Source organism: Taeniopygia guttata, chromosome 14, assembly GCF_048771995.1.
Source record: "Taeniopygia guttata chromosome 14, bTaeGut7.mat, whole genome shotgun sequence".
Lineage (NCBI taxonomy): Eukaryota > Metazoa > Chordata > Aves > Passeriformes > Estrildidae > Taeniopygia > Taeniopygia guttata.
The window spans coordinates 15,074,244-15,090,509 of NC_133039.1; the positions used below are offsets into that span (position 1 = coordinate 15,074,244).

Sequence of the window (16,266 nt, forward strand, 5' to 3'; positions counted from 1 at the left end):
CATCTTATCTGGGAGCAGGAGTGCATGGAGGCAGGGCTCCAGGCTCCTGGTGCATGTTCAACTGAGGGAGAGCTGGTTTGCCCTTGTGTGAAGGAGGAGGAAGCAGAAAACTCTGCTTTAGCCCCACCTTTGTTCCAAGCTGCAGGAAATGACCCCAGGCAGGGGACAAAGGGCACCTTGCAGGGCTGTTCTCAGTGTGAGAGCACACATGGCATCCTGAAAGCACCAGGAGGGCTGCACTGGAGGAATAGTTCTCCCTGCAACTGAGGAATCGCCATGGTCCATGGAGCTGGTGCTGCTGCTTCACTTTTGGAACCTGCCTAGAAGAGGTAATTGTGACTTCCTGCCCTGGGACGAGGTGGTTCTGTCGTGTGTTGGACCCATTCTCCCATCTGGCTTTCAGGCATTCCCAGGCAGCTTTGGAGGTTGAAATCAAGGGCTTGTGCAGCCAGAAGGGCATGGCCTCTCTACTTCACAGATAAGTGGGGAAGCAGCTGGAGCTGGGATGTGGTGCTCCTCTCTGCTGAGCTTGGAAGCTGCTGCTGAGCTGTCCTGGCACTGGTGCACCATGGAATTTCTGCTTCCAGGCTGACTGGGCCAGGCTTCCAGCCCCAAAACCTACAGCCAGGTAGAAACACCTCTGCACACCTAAGCCTGCCTTCCTTGGCTTGGTAGGGTCTGGTGTGGGATAACACAGTTATCCCAGTGTGGATAAGTGGTGTGGAGCTGAAAGGAGAGGAGAGAGACAGGAACAGAAAGTGAGACAGAGGTGAGATGGAGAGAAGAGTTGATGCTGGAACAGCAAGAAGGCAGAGCAGGGTGTCACCTCCTCCAAAGAGTTCCAAATGACCTGCAGACACACAGAGTTGCCAGGGTTGGGCACAGAGATGGTGTTTGCTTACCAGGGCACAACCCCACTGTGAGAAGGGGGTCAGTGGGTGCTGGCTGCTTCTTTTTCCCTTCCTGGAGCATTTTGGATGGAGGCCAATGCATTGCCATGCACCTGGAGAATTTGTCAGTACCAGAGGAGCAAGTGCCAATAGAGCAGTGACTGCATTGATGGTTGTTCCTTTCCTGGAAGCAAGGTCCTGAATATGCCAGCCCAGGAAACATGTGGCACCTCTGCATATTGGGTGGCCTTGGCCTCAGCCTCACTCTGTTCTTCTTTCTTGCAGCCACTCTCACTCTCCCGGCTCCATGGCTGCCGTCCGTGAGTGGTCCTGCACGCGCTGCACCTTCCTGAACCCCGTGGGCCAGCGGCAGTGCTCCATCTGCGAGGCCCCCCGCCAGAAGCCTGACCTCAACCACATCCTGCGGCTCAGCGTGGAGGAGCAGAAGTGGGCCTGTGCCCGCTGCACCTTCAGGAACTTTCTGGGCAAGGAAACCTGTGAGGTGTGTGGCTTCACCCCAGAGCCAGGACCCAGTGGCTCCCCCTTGCCCGTCATCAACGGCATCTTGCCCAAGCCTGCCGTGCTGGTGGAGCCCAAGGGCACGTCCAAGGAGGAGGCTGCCAAGGCAGAAAGCAGCAGTGAGGACTCAGAGGGGAAGAGCCCCGATGAAGCAGAGCTGGAGAGCGGCTGGGCTTGCCAGCGCTGCACCCTGCACAACACGCCTGTGGCCAACTCCTGCTCCGCCTGTGGTGGCCCACGCAAGCTCTCCCTGCCCAAAATCCCACCAGAGGCGCTGGTCGTCCCTGAAGTCATCACCCCGGCTGGATTCCACATGACCCCCTCCACCCCGCAGCCTTTAGTCTCCGCAGAGATCTCTGATGGTGATGCTGTGGCCACCCAGGGCCCAGTGGCTATGGAGCAAGAGGTCCAGAAGATACCAGCCTTCAGCCCCTTCTCCCCGGGGCTCCAGAACAACCCTGTGCCCCGCAGCCGGCGGGAGGTGCCCCCACAGCTGCAGATGCCGGGCCCCGAAGGCTCCCAGCCCACAGCCACAGGCGCCATGGGGCAGAAGGGCTCTCCCCAGGGTCAGGCCAGGGCAGCCCCTGCCGCACGCTTCCCCGACCTGCTGTCCAACAAACGGCTGAGCGTGCTGGAGGAGGAGATGGAGGTCAGTCCGTCCCACTGGAAGTGCAGCTCCTGCTCCCTGCTCAACTCTGCTGGGGCCAGCAAGTGCGAGGTTTGCAGCACCCAAAAAGGCAGCGACACCATCAACGTGGTGGGGGACTCTGTGAGGTTCACCCCGTGCAGCCCCTCCAGCCCTGACTTCACCACCTGGTCCTGCTCCAAGTGCACCCTCAAGAACCCCACGCAGGCCCAGAAGTGCAAGGTGTGCGGCTCCTCCAAGCTGCACGGCTTCCAGGAGCACGGCCCGCCGGGCGAGCCGGGCCCGCGCTGCCCCGACTGCGGCGCCTGTGACAGGGCCGGCTGCTCCTGCGGCGCCAAGGCCCCGTCTGCGCGCAAGGTCGCCCGGCTCTTCCCGGCCCCGCTGCCCGGCGCGCAGGAGAGGCCAGGCCAGTGGGCCTGCCCCGCCTGCACCCTGCTCAACGAGCTGAAGGCCAAGCACTGCGGCGCCTGCCACACGCCCCAGCAGTACGTGGCCCAGCACAAGGGCCTCAAGCCGCTCAAGAGGAGAGAGAGCATGCACGTGGAGAAGAGGAGGCAAACAGATGAGGGCGAGGCCAAAGCCCTGTGGGAAAACATCGTGACCTTCTGCCAGGAGGTGAGTGCTTGCTTGTTCCTGGCTTCCCCATAGGTCTGGGGCAGCACCTTCCATGCCTTGGGTTCCAGGAATCTTCTCTTGCAACAGCTGGATGCTGTTTGTGAGCACTGAAATGTCATATTTTGGTGCAGAATGATCTCTGGGTGAAGACAGCCCATACAGCCCACTCCTAGTGCGAGGGGGAAGAAGTCTAAAACCTAGTGCTAAACTTGTTAACTCTGAAACCCAGTGGTGTTTTAATCAGTGAGAGAGAACTTCTGGGATGAAGGGAACATCCTTAGGTGGTCAGTCCATCTCCTTCCAGTGTCACCTTCCAGTGTCTAGTGGTGGGAAAGGTGGCGAGTGTGTCCAGATTTGCTGGTGGCACTGCTGTCTGTGGATGCAGGAAATCTGGGATGCAGCAAGCAGAAGCTCAGGATGAGAGGGCAGGCAGAGGAACTGCTGCCACTGCCATCAACTGCAGGTGTTTCAGAACCATGGGCTGGGCCTTGGCGTTCTTGGTTTGGGTGTTGCAAATGCAGAGGTGCAGCACAAATGGCTCCCCCTGTTGTGAGCAGGTCAGCTGGCTCTAGCTGAACTCTCAGGAGTATGTGCCAGCACTCACCTTCCCACTGTGAGGTATCTGGTCCAGTCAGTTGGGTTTCAGCCTCAAACACCACTCTGTTGGCCTCATTTTTTTTCCCTGGATGGCATTAAAAGCTCCTGTGAATGCTGCTTTCTCTGGCCTCCTTCTGGGGGAAGCCTCCAGCTCTTTTGGACCAGATGGAAAGGGAGTTGCAGTCCCATTTTGACGTACAGACAAGGCTTTTCCTGCCTGGTCTGAGGATCGTGTCCATTCCTGTGCTTCTGCTGCACAATCCAGGGAACAGAGATGTTTGGCTCAGAGGGGAAGCTCTGAGAATGATCTTGTTTGGGCTTGTGTTTTTTTTAAATTGCTGTGTGTCCTTCCTAACAGGCGTGGGTGTCTTTATAGCAGAGACCCAGATTCTGCTTATCCCTGTCTTTTAAGCAAGTGAATAGCCTCTTTTGTAGGCAGGGAACATCTGTTCCATCAGGAATCAGGCCTGAAGGATGAATCATGATGATGGCCAGGCTGAATGAGCAGTGTGGCACTGCCAGGAAGGGGAGCCTGCCTTGCCCTGTCCCGCAGTGCTGGGCCTGTTGTGCTCCTTAACCCACCCGTAACGGGCTGTTAGATCCGAGTGGGCCATCTCCCAAAAATCCCAACCCCAGGTGTGCTCTGACACGGTTTGGGTGCGAGGTTAGGCCTGGCAGCAGTGGAGGGACGCTGCTGCTCCCGTCGCTGTGCTGGCCCTGCTCTCGGTGCCCCTCGCAGTGCTCCTGGCCAGGCTGGCATGTCAGGTCCCTCCGAGCTGCCCCAGCGTTTCCCAGGCTGTTCAGCCTTCCCCTGGAGGAGACAGGCTGGCCGAGTTCTCCTCCGTCTGTTGTCCCCTGCCCCATGTCATGTGGAGCAGCTCCTCTTGCTGCTCCCTGCCAGGATTTCTGCTCGAGCTCCTGCTGTGGGTTTTCCTTCCTCTGCTATTCCAGGGATGCCCTTTCCAACTCTTCTCAGTGTGTGGTCCCTAGTTTAGTTTTACCCTTTCTCTTCTGTTGAGGAGCAGTGCAGAGCTGACCTCTTCCACTGGAATCATGGAATCAGAATGGTTTGGGTTGAAGGGGACCTTAAAGCTCATCTCATTCCAACCCTGCCAACCCACCTCACCTTCCACCGCACTAGGTTAGACTAGGTTAGTCCTGTCAAGACTGGCCTTGAACACTTCCACAGATGGGGCAACCACAGCTTCCGTGGGCAGCCTGTGCCAGGGCCTTCCCACCCTCACAGGGAAGAATTTTTCCCCAGTACCCAATCTCAATATCTCCCCTTTTAGTTTAAAATATTCCCCTTGTCCCATCACTGCTTGTCCATGTGAAAAATTGCTTTCCCTCTTATTGATAAGTCCCCTTTAGGCACTGGAAGGGGTCTGAGGTCTCCATAGAGCCTTCTCCAGGGGAACACCCCCAGCTCTCCCAGCCTGGCTCCAGAGCAGGGGGGATCCTGCCCACACAGCATCTCCATGGGGTCCCCTGGACCTGTTCTAACAGATCCACATCTTTCTTATGCCGAGTCCTCCAGAGATGGACAAAACTGAGGTCTCACAAGGGCAGAGTAGAGGGGGTGAATCCTCTCCCTCGCGTCCTTATGTCCCTGCACAACAAATTCCTGCAGAGCCCAGAGATCCATGTGCAGAGATGGGTCACATCCAGGTCCCCAGCCAGGCTGTGACTGAGGCTGCTGGAATGGTGGCTGCTCCTCAGCTGCATGGGGCAGATGCTCCCCTGAAAGAGCAGGACAGCTATTAGCTGAAAAACAGCCTCCTGCAAACGAGGAGCTGGAGATGCTAATTGAGGCACCACAAAGGAAGCATTCAGGTAGGATTGCCACAAAAGAGGAGGTCAACTACTAATTGGGTGTGCGTAAAGCTAATTTAAATCAGAGCCAGCTTTTGCTGAAAGAATTTAATTTAATTTAATTTAATTTAATTTAATTTAATTAACAATAACAAAGAAACACCTGTTCTCATTTTACCCAGTGTTAGACTGAAAAAGCCACCCTTCTCCACTTGGTGAAGTTCTGTGCTTCCATCCATGTGGTTAATGCTTTTGGCATTACCTGCCCTTCCACCCATCCTATTTATTTAGGACACAGCAGCTATTGCAGAAGAGCTGGGACGTGGGATACCCTTACTCTGAAATTGCTTGCCTGGTTGTGGTCTGGCTGCATGCAATTGCAAAAGCTGCCCCTCCCATTCCCTATGGATGTGCCTGGGGGGTGGCACAGGGCTGCCAAGCCCAGCTGTCCCCTCCGGGGCAGGGACAAGGCTTGGGCTGAGGTGTGTTTGAGTGCCAGGTGGCTCCTCGCAGCCTTGCTGTTTGCAGGCTTTGCTGCTTGTGGAGGCAGCCAAGGCCCCCCACAGCCCAGCTTTTAGCACCAGCACAAAGTGTGAGACGCTCCCTGCCCGGGGAGGCTCCTGTGCAACAGAAAAAGGCAGATTGGAGTCACAGCTCAGAGCTTGAAACCAGAGAGGTGAGCCTGAAGCAAGGCTGAATGCTGGACCTGAAGCACAAAAAGCATCTCTGCTGCTGCCAGCAGACACCAGCCCAGTCCTGCCTGGGCCAGGCAGGAGGGCTCGGAGCCCTGCTGTCTCTCAGGGGGGAGTGGGAGGCTCTCCAGGCCCCGCAGTCCCAAGTGGCTCCAACTAATGCTCTCCTTGCCTTTTGCCCTCACAGAACAAAGTCAATTTTGTGGACGACAGTTTCCCACCCGGGCCCAAGTCCGTGGGGTTCCCGGAAGGTGACAGCGTGCAGCAGCGGGTGAAGCAGTGGCTGCGGCCCCACGAGATCAACTGCAGCATCTTCAAGGACCGCTCGGTGAAGTGGTCAGTGTTCCGCACCCCGCGGCCCTCGGACATCCTGCAGGGACTGCTGGGAAACTGCTGGTAAGGCCGAGTGAGCCGGGCCGACACCCTCCCACCTCCCACCCCTTCACCCCTTCCCTCTTTCCCTCCTCTTCCTCCAGCACCAGCTCGGCCCCCTCAGCCCTACTCAAACCCATTTATGCCCCCAGGCTGTAGCCCATGCTCTGCCTCACCCCTCCCAGCTCGTGTTGCCTGCCCGTGCTGCCCCACCCGTGCTGCCCCACCCGTGCTGCCCACCCGTGCTGCCCACCCGTGCTGCCCCACCTGTGCTGCCCCACCTGTGCTGCCCGCCCGTGCTGCCCACCCATGCTGCCCACCCGTGCTGCCCACCCGTGCTGCCCACCCATGCTGCCCCACCCGTGCTGCCCACCCGTGCTGCCCCACCCGTGCTGCCCACCCGTGCTGCCCACCCGTGCTGCCCACCCATGCTGCCCACCTGTGCTGCCCACCCGTGCTGCCCCACCCGTGCTGCCCACCCGTGCTGCCCCACCTGTACTGCCCCACCCGTGCTGCCCACCCGTGCTGCCCACCCGTGCTGCCCACCCGTGCTGCCCACCCGTGCTGCCCCACCTGTACTGCCCCACCCGTGCTGCCCACCCGTGCTGCCCCACATGTGCTGCCCACCTGTGCTGCCCACCCATGCTGCTCCACCCGTGCTGCCCACCTCTGCTGCCCCACCCGTGCTGCCCCACCCGTGCTGCCCACCCGTGCCCCGCTGAGGCCGCCCCGCTGCCCGGCAGGTTCCTGAGCGCCCTGGCCGTGCTGGCCGAGCGGCCCGAGCTGGTGGAGAGGGTGATGATCACCAGGACGCTGTGCCCCGAGGGCGCCTACCAGGTGCGGCTGTGCAAGGATGGCACGTGGACCACGGTGCTGGTGGATGACATGCTGCCCTGCGACGAGTGCGGGTACCTGCTCTTCTCCCAGGTCAGTGCCACGGCGGGACTGGGGTGGGCAGTGCCCCAGGGCTCAGGGAGGCTCATGCCAGGAGAGGCAGTGGGAAGAGGCACTGCTGGGGTTCATGTGAGGCCCCTACTTTGTGCTGCATTTAGAGTCATAGAGACACTGAGGTTGGAAAAGGCCCCAAACATCATCAGTCCAACCACTGATTAAATACCCCTTGCCCACTAGACCATGCCACAAAGCACCACATTGACTTGTTTTCTGAGCACTCCCAGGGATGGGGACTACACCAGTGCCCTGGACAGCCCATTCCAATGCCTGACCACATTTCATTAAGGAATTTTCCAAATATCCAAGCTAAACCTCCCGTGGTGCAACTTGAGTCTGTTTCCTCTTGTCCTGTCCTTGTTTCCTGGGAGCAGAGCCTGACCCCCCCCCCACCCCTTCCAGCTGTCCACTCCTGTCAGGGAATTGTGCAGAGCCACAAGGTCCCCCCGAGCCTCCTTTTCTCCAGGCTGAGCCCCTTCCCAGCTCCCTCAGCCCCTCCTGATGCTCCTGACACTTCCAGCTCCATTCCCTATTCTGGACACGCTCCAGCCCCTCAATGTCCTTCCTGTCATGCCAGGTGTCATTGACCTTGCCCACCTGGGCACATCTGACTCATGTTCAGCTGCTGCCAAGCAGCACTCCCAGGTCCTTTCCCAGCAGGAACTTCCCAGCTGCCCCAAGCCTGGAGCTGCCAGGGCATGCTGTGACACAAATGGAAGATCCAGTGCTGGTTGCACCCTGTTTGCAGCTCAGGACACTGCTCTTTACTGTGTCCTCAAAACAGCTGAACTCTTTGAGGCCATAATATCCATCTATTTAGACCCCTTTTGGCATTTCTCAGGCTGTGGTGAAGGAGTTTCATTCACAGTTACTTTTCCCTCACTCCTTGCACCACAGCCACTTCACTTGCAGGGAAAGCCACCCTTATTCTTCATATAAAAGTAAAACACTTTAACCTGTGTTTTGCACTGCGAGGGACTGAGGGAAAACTGTTTCTTTCCTCTGAGGGGAGGTCTGGCAGCTTGGCTGTGCCAGGGAGGACCTGTGGAGAAGGAGGGGATGGCACATGGAGCAGCCTGTTCCCAGCCAGTGCCCAGGTGCTCTGAGCACGCTGGGGTGGCATCTGCTCGGGTCAGTGGAGCTCCCTCAGCCCCTCCAGGACATCACTCTGCCCTGCCCTGCCTGGCAGGCCCAGGGGCTCTTGCTGGGATCATGTCCATGAAGGAGACTGAGAACATCTCTGTTGAAACTCAGGGGGCAAAATCTGCTAAAGAAAACAAAGTACCACTGTCAGGAAGAGACAGGGACTGGGACTGCTGGCTTGGATTTCGTTCTGCAAGTCCAGTCCTCTGGGTTTTGAGACACAGCCATGTCAGGACAGGACTCAAACTTCAGAGTAGGGAAGAAGGAGTTCGTGTCTACATTTTGCCTCTCAGTAGACAGAGCATACAGATGCATTTCTGTGTTTTAGCATAAGATTTACCTGTCTTGGTTTTTACCTTTTTCTCCCATCTTTCATGAATTTCAAGTCTGCTTTTGGAGTTTATTTAAGATTTTGGAGTTTTTTAAAGAAAACCATGTGGAGGTTTTCACATGGGCTGGACTTGCCTTGCCTCTGTTTCCAGGGGCATCTGAATCGTGATGAGATTTTTCTGCTGAGTGTTCAGCTGTGGGAGTTGGATGTGGGGGATATAAAAGGAAAATCAGAGTTTTAAAAATAAAAGAAAATCAGGCTCTTATCTGAGCTCCCTGGCTGTGGATCAGGCAGAAATAAACAACATGGATTTTGTTCAGTGAGGGACCCAAAAACCAGCAAAAAGCACTTTTAAGCTCTCTTTATCCGACAGAAAGAAATCTTCTCTGCCCTCCTTTCCTCTGCCAGCTCTTGGCTGCCACCTGTGAGTCACACAGGCACAATGTACCAGTGATTTTCCTTGCTGCTCTCTAAGCACCGGATACCAAACCCCATTTGCTGGAAAAAAACTTGTGTTTTGTAATTAGGCCTTGTAGTTACTCCCTGTGCTGGAGTTGAGGACTTTGCCAGTCCAAGTTTTTGGAGCTTGTCCTTGAAGCAGTGTCTGTGTTGCCTGGGTGGAATCCAATCAGTTCTGTGGCCATGTGCGCTCCGGGGAGCCTCCTCTGCCAAAGAGGGGTGTTGGTTTGGGTTTGCAGAGGTGTGTGAGTTAAAGGCAGCTATTCCAGATGTGCTCTATACCACAGAATCCTAAATGTCCTAAGTGGGAAGGGACCCACAAGGATCATGAGTCCAACTCCTGGCCCTGCACAGGGCACCCCAGCAATCCCACCTTGTGCCTGAGAGCGTTGTCCAAATGCTCCTTGAGCTCTGGCAGCCTTGGTGTCCTCTTCCATTGTTAAATGGTTCTAAGTTCAGGTTGAAGTGGACAGAAGGGGCTCAGGGTGGGCACACACCCTGCCAGCCTGATTGCTGGGCACCCCAGAGTGCAGTTCTGTCAGCATCCAGACCTCTTGGATGTTCATTCCAGGACTTCTTCCCAAGGGAATTGAACTCTGCAAACAAAACACTGAGCAAAGAGTGAATGGGGGCCAGCTCCTGGCATGGCCTTGCTGCTCCTGCCTCTCCAGCTCAGGATGGCTGTCCCACTCCTGTCCCTCCCTCTCTCTGCAGGCCCAGAGGAAGCAGCTGTGGGTGGCCCTCATCGAGAAGGCGCTGGCCAAGCTGCACGGTTCGTACTTCGCCCTGCAGGCCGGGCGTGCCATCGAAGGCCTGGCCACGCTCACAGGGGCCCCCTGCGAGAGCCTGATGCTGCAGGTCAGCTCCACTAACCCTCGCGAGGAGCCCATTGACACTGACCTCATCTGGGCCAAAATGCTGAGTTCTAAGGAGGCTGGGTAAGATAAGGCAGGAGCAGGGACACTGGAGCGGGGGGTGAGGGGGAGCATTCTTTAGAGGCTCAGGAGAGGGGTTACTGCATTAGCTGGGGCAGAGTCCACCACCCTTGCCACTCATCTGGAGCATTGGTGGAGCTCCCACTCAAAGCTCTAAGAAATTTCTCCTGTGAGTGATTCTCATATGAAATTAAGAGCTCGGTGAATTTCCCATGCTTCCTGTTGTCTTGCAGGAGTTAGGAAGTGGCACTGAGCCCACTTGCTTTGCTTTGAGCTTTTCTGTTGTGTGAATGCTTCACCCTGCCCATGTCTCCCACCATATGTGACATCTTTGCTAATGACACCTGGCTAGCTCTGGTCTAGAGGGGGCACAGCCAAAGCAGAGACCTTCTGCTCATCACTTGGGCAGGAGGGCAGCTGGGTTGGCTGAAGGCTGGGGAATGTGGCCCCGTGGATGGATAGCTCATGGCATCCCCCTAAACCTGCCCCAAAATAGTGTCCTCACCCCTGCCAACTTGTCTAGCTGCTGGACCACCTACCTTTCTCCATCACCTCCCCCCTTTCTCCAGGCTTTCTGCCAACCAGACCTGGTAGAAACTGGGGGAGGTTTGGGGCAATACTTAGCAGTGCAAAGCAGCTCTCCTTGGAGCCTGGGCTCAGCATGCACGTGGGCAAGGGGAGGGAGCTCTGGCCAGCGGGGCTGGGCACTGCCTGGGGAGTGTTGTTGATCCCAACAGTGTTGTTGCACAGAGCCTCCTGGGAGGAAGCTGTCCCATGCCTTGTTAGAGAGGGATGAGCTTCCCCCACGGCAGGACCCCGAGGGTTTGCTGTCCCCGTGCAGGTTCCTCATGGGCGCATCCTGCGGCGGAGGCAACATGAAGGTGGATGATGTGGCCTACGAGAGCATGGGGCTCCGACCCCGGCACGCCTATTCCATCCTGGACGTGCGGGATGTCCAGGGCTTCAGGTGAGCTCAGGCTGGAGCCTGCCATGCCACTGCAGCTGCTCCTGCTAGCAGACCCAGCAGAAAACCTGGGGACAGATAACTGAGGACATGGTGAACAGGACCCTTGGGGACTCTTTGGTGTCCCATCCTCCTGGCCAGCAAGGATGACACCCTCCTAGGGTGTCACATAAATGCTGTTATCATATGAGCTGTCCTTGCCTGGTGCTGGCTCCATGTCCAGGAGTGCAATGTTTCACCTGGTCTCACAAGACATAGAGGACTGAGTTGAGCTCTCACTTTGGTGAGGTGCTCGGAGCATAGTGCTCACCTTTGAATGGAAGTGGGAGAGAAGTGGGTGCCACCCTGACAGCTGGCTGCTGTAGGAAGCTGTATTTTCAGACATGTCACTCTCAGCAGCCTCTCCCCTGCTGAGCTCCTTCCCCACAGCACCTGGCTGAGCCCCTTTGGGCAGGGAAGGGCAGAGGGAGCAGCAGCAGGACCAGAACCGCAGGACAGGGACATCTGGGGCCATGATGTGGGTGACACATTAGTTCTGGGATGCTGCGAGGGCTTTGTAAGGCGGGAGTGACAGGGTGTCCTTTGTGGGGAGCAGGCTGGATCTCCCTCTGGGTCTCTGACTTTTCCCCTTCCCCCAGGTTACTGCGCCTGCGGAATCCCTGGGGCCGCTTCTCCTGGAACGGCAGCTGGTCGGACGAGTGGCCGCACTGGCCGCTCCCTCTGCGCCACGAACTGATGCCCCATGGCAGCAGCGAGGGCGTCTTCTGGATGGAGTACAGCGACTTCATCAAGTATGGCACCACCAGAGCAGAGCTGTGGGGAGGGAACAGGGCAGGAATGGAAAACGGGACGTGGGGTCATGATGGGGCAGGTGGGACCGGTCATCCCTAGGGAATGTGGGTGTCCTGCAGCATGGGACTGAGCCCGGCTTCCCCACAGGTATTTTGACTCCGTGGATATCTGCAAACTCCATTCGGACTGGCACGAGGTGCGTGTGCAGGGCGTGTTCCCCAGCAAGGCCAACGGGCCGGTGACGGTGACATCGCTGACGGTGTTGGAACGCGCAGCTCTGGAGTTCGCCCTCTTCCAGGAGGGCAGCAGGTGAGTTGGCAGGGCAGTGAAATGGGGTGCTCAGCTTGGAGAAAAGGAGGCTCAGAGGGGACCTTGTGGCTCTGCACAACTCCCTGACAGGAGAGTGCAGCCAGCCAGGGGTCAGGCTCTGCTTTCAGACAGGACAAGGGTAAACAGCCTCAAGTTGCACCAGGGGAGGTTTAGTTTGGGTATTGGGGAAAATTTCTTCAGTGAAAGGGTGCTCAGGCCCTGGCACAGCTGCCCAGGGCAGTGATGAAGTCCCAATCCCTCGAAGAACTTAAAGCTTATGGATGTGGCACCTGGGGACATGGGTTAGTGGTGACCTTGTCAGCGCTGGGTTAATGGTCTTGATGTTTTTAAAGAACTTTCCCAACATTAATGATTGCACAATTCTATGTTTCTGTGGACCCAAAAGAACTCCAAACACATTGGCATCTCCCACATGGCATTCCCCAGTGTCACAGAGCTCAGGGATGGGCTCCCATCATCATCTCTCCAAATCTGGGGAACTGCTCATGTTTAGCTGGAACCCATCTCCTGAATACGTGGCTGGTTCCTGGGGCTGGATATTTGGGGCAGGGGGATAGCTGTTCCCTCGATCTGCTGCCTGTGTCTTGGGTGACGTGTGACCCTTCCTCCCCGACACAGGAGGTCAGACACGGTGGACAGCCACTTGCTGGACTTGTGCATCATGGTTTTCCGGGCCACCTTCACCAGTGGGAACAAGCTGAGCCTGGGCCGGCTGATGGCCCACAGCAAGCGAGCCGTCAAGAAGTTTGTCAACTGCGACGTGATGCTGGAGCCGGGCGAATACGCCGTCGTGTGCTGTGCCTTCAACCACTGGAGCGCTGCCCTGGCCGGCCCTGCTGCCCAGGGTAAGGGCATGGAGGGGTCCTGGGGGAGTGAGGTGCCAAAGCCCTCGGTCCTCCTCATGGGGACCTTCCTGAGGGTGGAGGTTGCCTGTTTGATGTTGCACATGCATCAACCCTGGAGCATCATGCTCCGTGACAGGTTGAGGGCTTGGTGACAGTTCCCTGATCCCCTTTCCTTTGTGTGTCTCTGTAGCTTCCAGTCCCACCAGCAGCCGACCAGCCACTGATTATTCCAGCTACATCCTGGCTATCTACAGCTCCCGCCTGGTGATGGTGGAGCAGGTGGAGGCACAGCCCACCACACTGGCAGATGCCATCATCCTGCTGACCGAGAACAAGGGCGAGCGCCACGAGGTGGGTGGGGGGCACAGGGTGTGGGCTGCAGTGGGGAGAGGGGTGACGCTGCCAGAGGGAGCCTGGGCCTGTGGGGCCCTTGGGCAGGGCTGTGCCAGCTCTGGCTGCCACCCCTGGGTGCCCACCCCCTTTGTTCCCTGGGGCAGCGTGGGGCACCCCAGCAGATGGGCTGCCCTTGGCTAGAGGGGAAGATGCCAGTGCAGGGGTTTTGATTTGGGGACAGGGGTGCCTAGAGGATTCATCCCCTTCCCTGCTGTCTGCCCCAGGGCCGTGAGGGGATGACCTGCTACTACCTGACCCACGGCTGGGCAGGGCTCATCGTGGTGGTGGAGAACCGGCACCCCAAGTCCTACCTGCACGTGCAGTGCGACTGCACCGACAGCTTCAACGTGGTGTCCACGCGCGGCAGCCTCAAGACACAGGACAGCGTCCCCCCCCTGCACAGGTCTGGGGTAGGCAGGGGTGGGTCACAGAGGCTGCCATGGGGCTGGCATGAGGCTGGGAGAAAGGCAGAGCCAGGGCTGGCAGGGTGGCATGGACAGGGTGGGATTCCTGGGACAGAGGTGGGATTGCCAGGGCAAAGGTGGGATTCCTGGGACAGAGGTGGGATTGCCATGACAGGTAGGATTGCTGGGGCAGAGGTGGGATTGCCAGGGCAAAGGTGGGATTCCTGGGACAGAGGTGGGATTCCTGGGACAGAGGTGGGATTGCCAGGGCAAAGGTGGGATTCCTGGGGCAGAGGTGGGATTCCTGGGACAGAGGTGGGATTGCCAGGACAGGTAGGATTGCTGGGGCAGAGGTGGCATTGCAGGGGTGGAGGCTGCGGCCCTGAGCCCCTGGCTCTCTCCACAGGCAGGTGTTGGTGATCCTGTCCCAGCTGGAGGGTAACGCCGGCTTCTCCATCACGCACCGCCTGGCGCACCGCAAAGCCACCCAGGCCTTCCTCAATGACTGGATGCTGACGAAGGGCACCCACAACCCGCTGCTCACGCCCGAGGTCGCTGGGCTGCATGGCCCCCGGCCCCTATGACGAAGAGCCTCCCCTTCCCCGCCCTGCTGCCCCGTTCCTGTCACCGAGCCTCTGGCCCGGAGTGCCCCCGAGCCCCCAGCGCTGAGCTGTGGGGCAGAGCTGGAGTGGCAGCTCCAGCGCTTTGCCCCACGCCACGGGGCCGGGGCGAGTTCTCGGGGCCAGCACCAGCCCTGCCCGCTGCCCTGGCACCGCTGCCCCCACGCACTTTACATGAGCGGCTGGGGGCATGGGCCATCTCAGGATCCCACCTCCCCGGTCCTGCGCTGGGCCCGGTGCCCTCTGCCCACCCCGGGGGCTGGGGGAGAGGGGGGGGCTGGAGGTTGCTGTCAAGACCCTTCCCAGGCACCACGCTCAGGACTCTGCCCCTTCCCGTGGCGCCAGGGCACTGGCGCTGCAAAAAGCAGAATATACCTCTGATGTCTGTCCGTCTGTGTGAACCTCCGTCTGTCCCCAGGCCCTTCCCGCTGTCTTGTTGCCCCCTTTGTCTGCTGCCGGGACAAGCGTGGTGCTGAGGTGGGGCTGGGGGGTGCCAGGGTCCCACTGCCATGGTGCCACCCATGCCAGGGACCCCCCACCCATCCTGGGTGCTGGGGCTGGTGGGGAGAGGGCACAGGGCTGTTGCAGAAAGCTGCTGCTGAGGGGGTTTTGCTGTAATTGGGGTGGAACTCGTCACTTCCCGCTCGGCTCCAGGCGGGGAGCGGGGCCTTGGGGTGCTGCTGGCGGGGGCTGCGGCCCGGGGCCGCTCTCCCTGTCACACACGTGTTACTATGCAAAGGCGGCCGGTGGGAGCAGTGCCTGGACAGAAGCCATGGCCCGAGCTGGGCTCAGCCCCCTGGCACTGCCCTGTGGGCCCCTCCTGTGCCCCACTGAAGGAGGGTGGGCAGCAGGTACAGACCCGGGCTCAGGGAGAAGTTCCCTGGAGTTACCACGAGTCTATGTGCTGGGGAAGGGGTGGTTTTGGGGGTGAAGCAGAGAGCCCCCTCCTCCAGAGCCCGAGTGCTGTGGGAGGCAGTGAGCACAAAGCAAAGGCTGCACCTCAGGGTGCTGCTGGCCCTGTGGGTGCTCCGAGGTGGGGGCTGATCCTGGGGGGAGCTGCACCCCATGTTTTCAGGGCATCGTGGCTCTCTGACTTGACATGTGAGTGTGTGTGTGTGTGTGTGTGTGTGTGTGTGTGTGTGTGTGTGTGTGTTTTGGGGGTTCCCCTGTGTACCGTCTCCTTCCTGAGCTGTGTGGACTTACAGCTGAGTGGGGGCGATGGGCGATGCTGGACCCTGTTCTGGCAGGGACCATGCTGGGGGGTCCTGCACCCCAAATCCTGCACCCCAAACCCTGCACCAGCAGCTGGGCTGGGCAGGGGGTGCAGGGCTCTGTCCCTCTTTGTCCCCCAGGGATTGGGGGTGCTGGGGGGGTGGGCTGCCCTGGCACCCTCCCAGCTCCTCCAGCTGGGGCTGCTGAGCCAAGCTCTGTCTGTACTTCTGTTTGTTGGTCTGTTTTCTCTCTTTCCAGCTCCTCCCTCCTTGGGATGATTTGTCCTTCACTTTTTTTCCTCCTCTCTCTTTCTGTCTTTCTGAGCTGTGAATATTTTTAACCCTGTAAATACTGTCCAGCTCTTCAGAATCATAGGATATTTTATCAATTGTAAATCAGATCAGTAATCCCTGTATGATATGAATTATCCATGGGTGGTTTTCAAACTCAGGTTCTGACGGACCAAATAAAGTTTTGTTTTTTACTGAAGCTGTCTGGTTTTGCTGTGGAAGAGACAAAAGAGATGAGTGGGCTGGTTTGGGAGTCAGAGCCATGGTCTTGAAGGCATTTCCGTGGAGCAGTGACAGTCGGTGCTGGGGGAGAGCTGAGCACCAATAAAAGGGGAATTTGAAGTCTTCCCGCACTTGGGGGTGCAGGAGCGTAGAGGGGGCGGAAATAAAGCAAAACAGAAGCAAAATCCATAAATTCCCATTAAACGAGCGGTGTTCTCCGCAGGGCCGAGCA

At 58.2% G+C, this 16,266-nt stretch overlaps 1 protein-coding gene across 7 annotated transcripts in view; it reads left to right on the forward strand.

Moving 5' to 3' along the window:
• The window catches only part of CAPN15 (calpain 15), a 57,559-nt gene extending 41,548 nt beyond the window's left edge, over positions 1 to 16,011 (forward strand). For 6 of the 7 annotated variants that reach the window (XM_030284696.4, XM_030284691.4, XM_030284690.4 and 3 more), the window contains 11 exons: positions 1,176 to 2,670; positions 5,959 to 6,167; positions 6,887 to 7,070; positions 9,742 to 9,965; positions 10,804 to 10,929; positions 11,565 to 11,717; positions 11,866 to 12,027; positions 12,667 to 12,893; positions 13,084 to 13,244; positions 13,511 to 13,689; positions 14,097 to 16,011. In XM_030284696.4, coding sequence (XP_030140556.4) covers positions 1,176 to 2,670; positions 5,959 to 6,167; positions 6,887 to 7,070; positions 9,742 to 9,965; positions 10,804 to 10,929; positions 11,565 to 11,717; positions 11,866 to 12,027; positions 12,667 to 12,893; positions 13,084 to 13,244; positions 13,511 to 13,689; positions 14,097 to 14,274 — 3,298 coding nt within the window. In that variant the 3' untranslated portion in view covers positions 14,275 to 16,011. Of the gene's footprint in view, positions 1 to 1,175; positions 2,671 to 5,958; positions 6,168 to 6,886; positions 7,071 to 9,741; positions 9,966 to 10,803; positions 10,930 to 11,564; positions 11,718 to 11,865; positions 12,028 to 12,666; positions 12,894 to 13,083; positions 13,245 to 13,510; positions 13,697 to 14,096 lie in introns of all 7 variants that reach the window. The other variant, XM_072935594.1, reaches the window with a different exon arrangement.
• Positions 16,012 to 16,266: the final 255 nt, after the last annotated feature.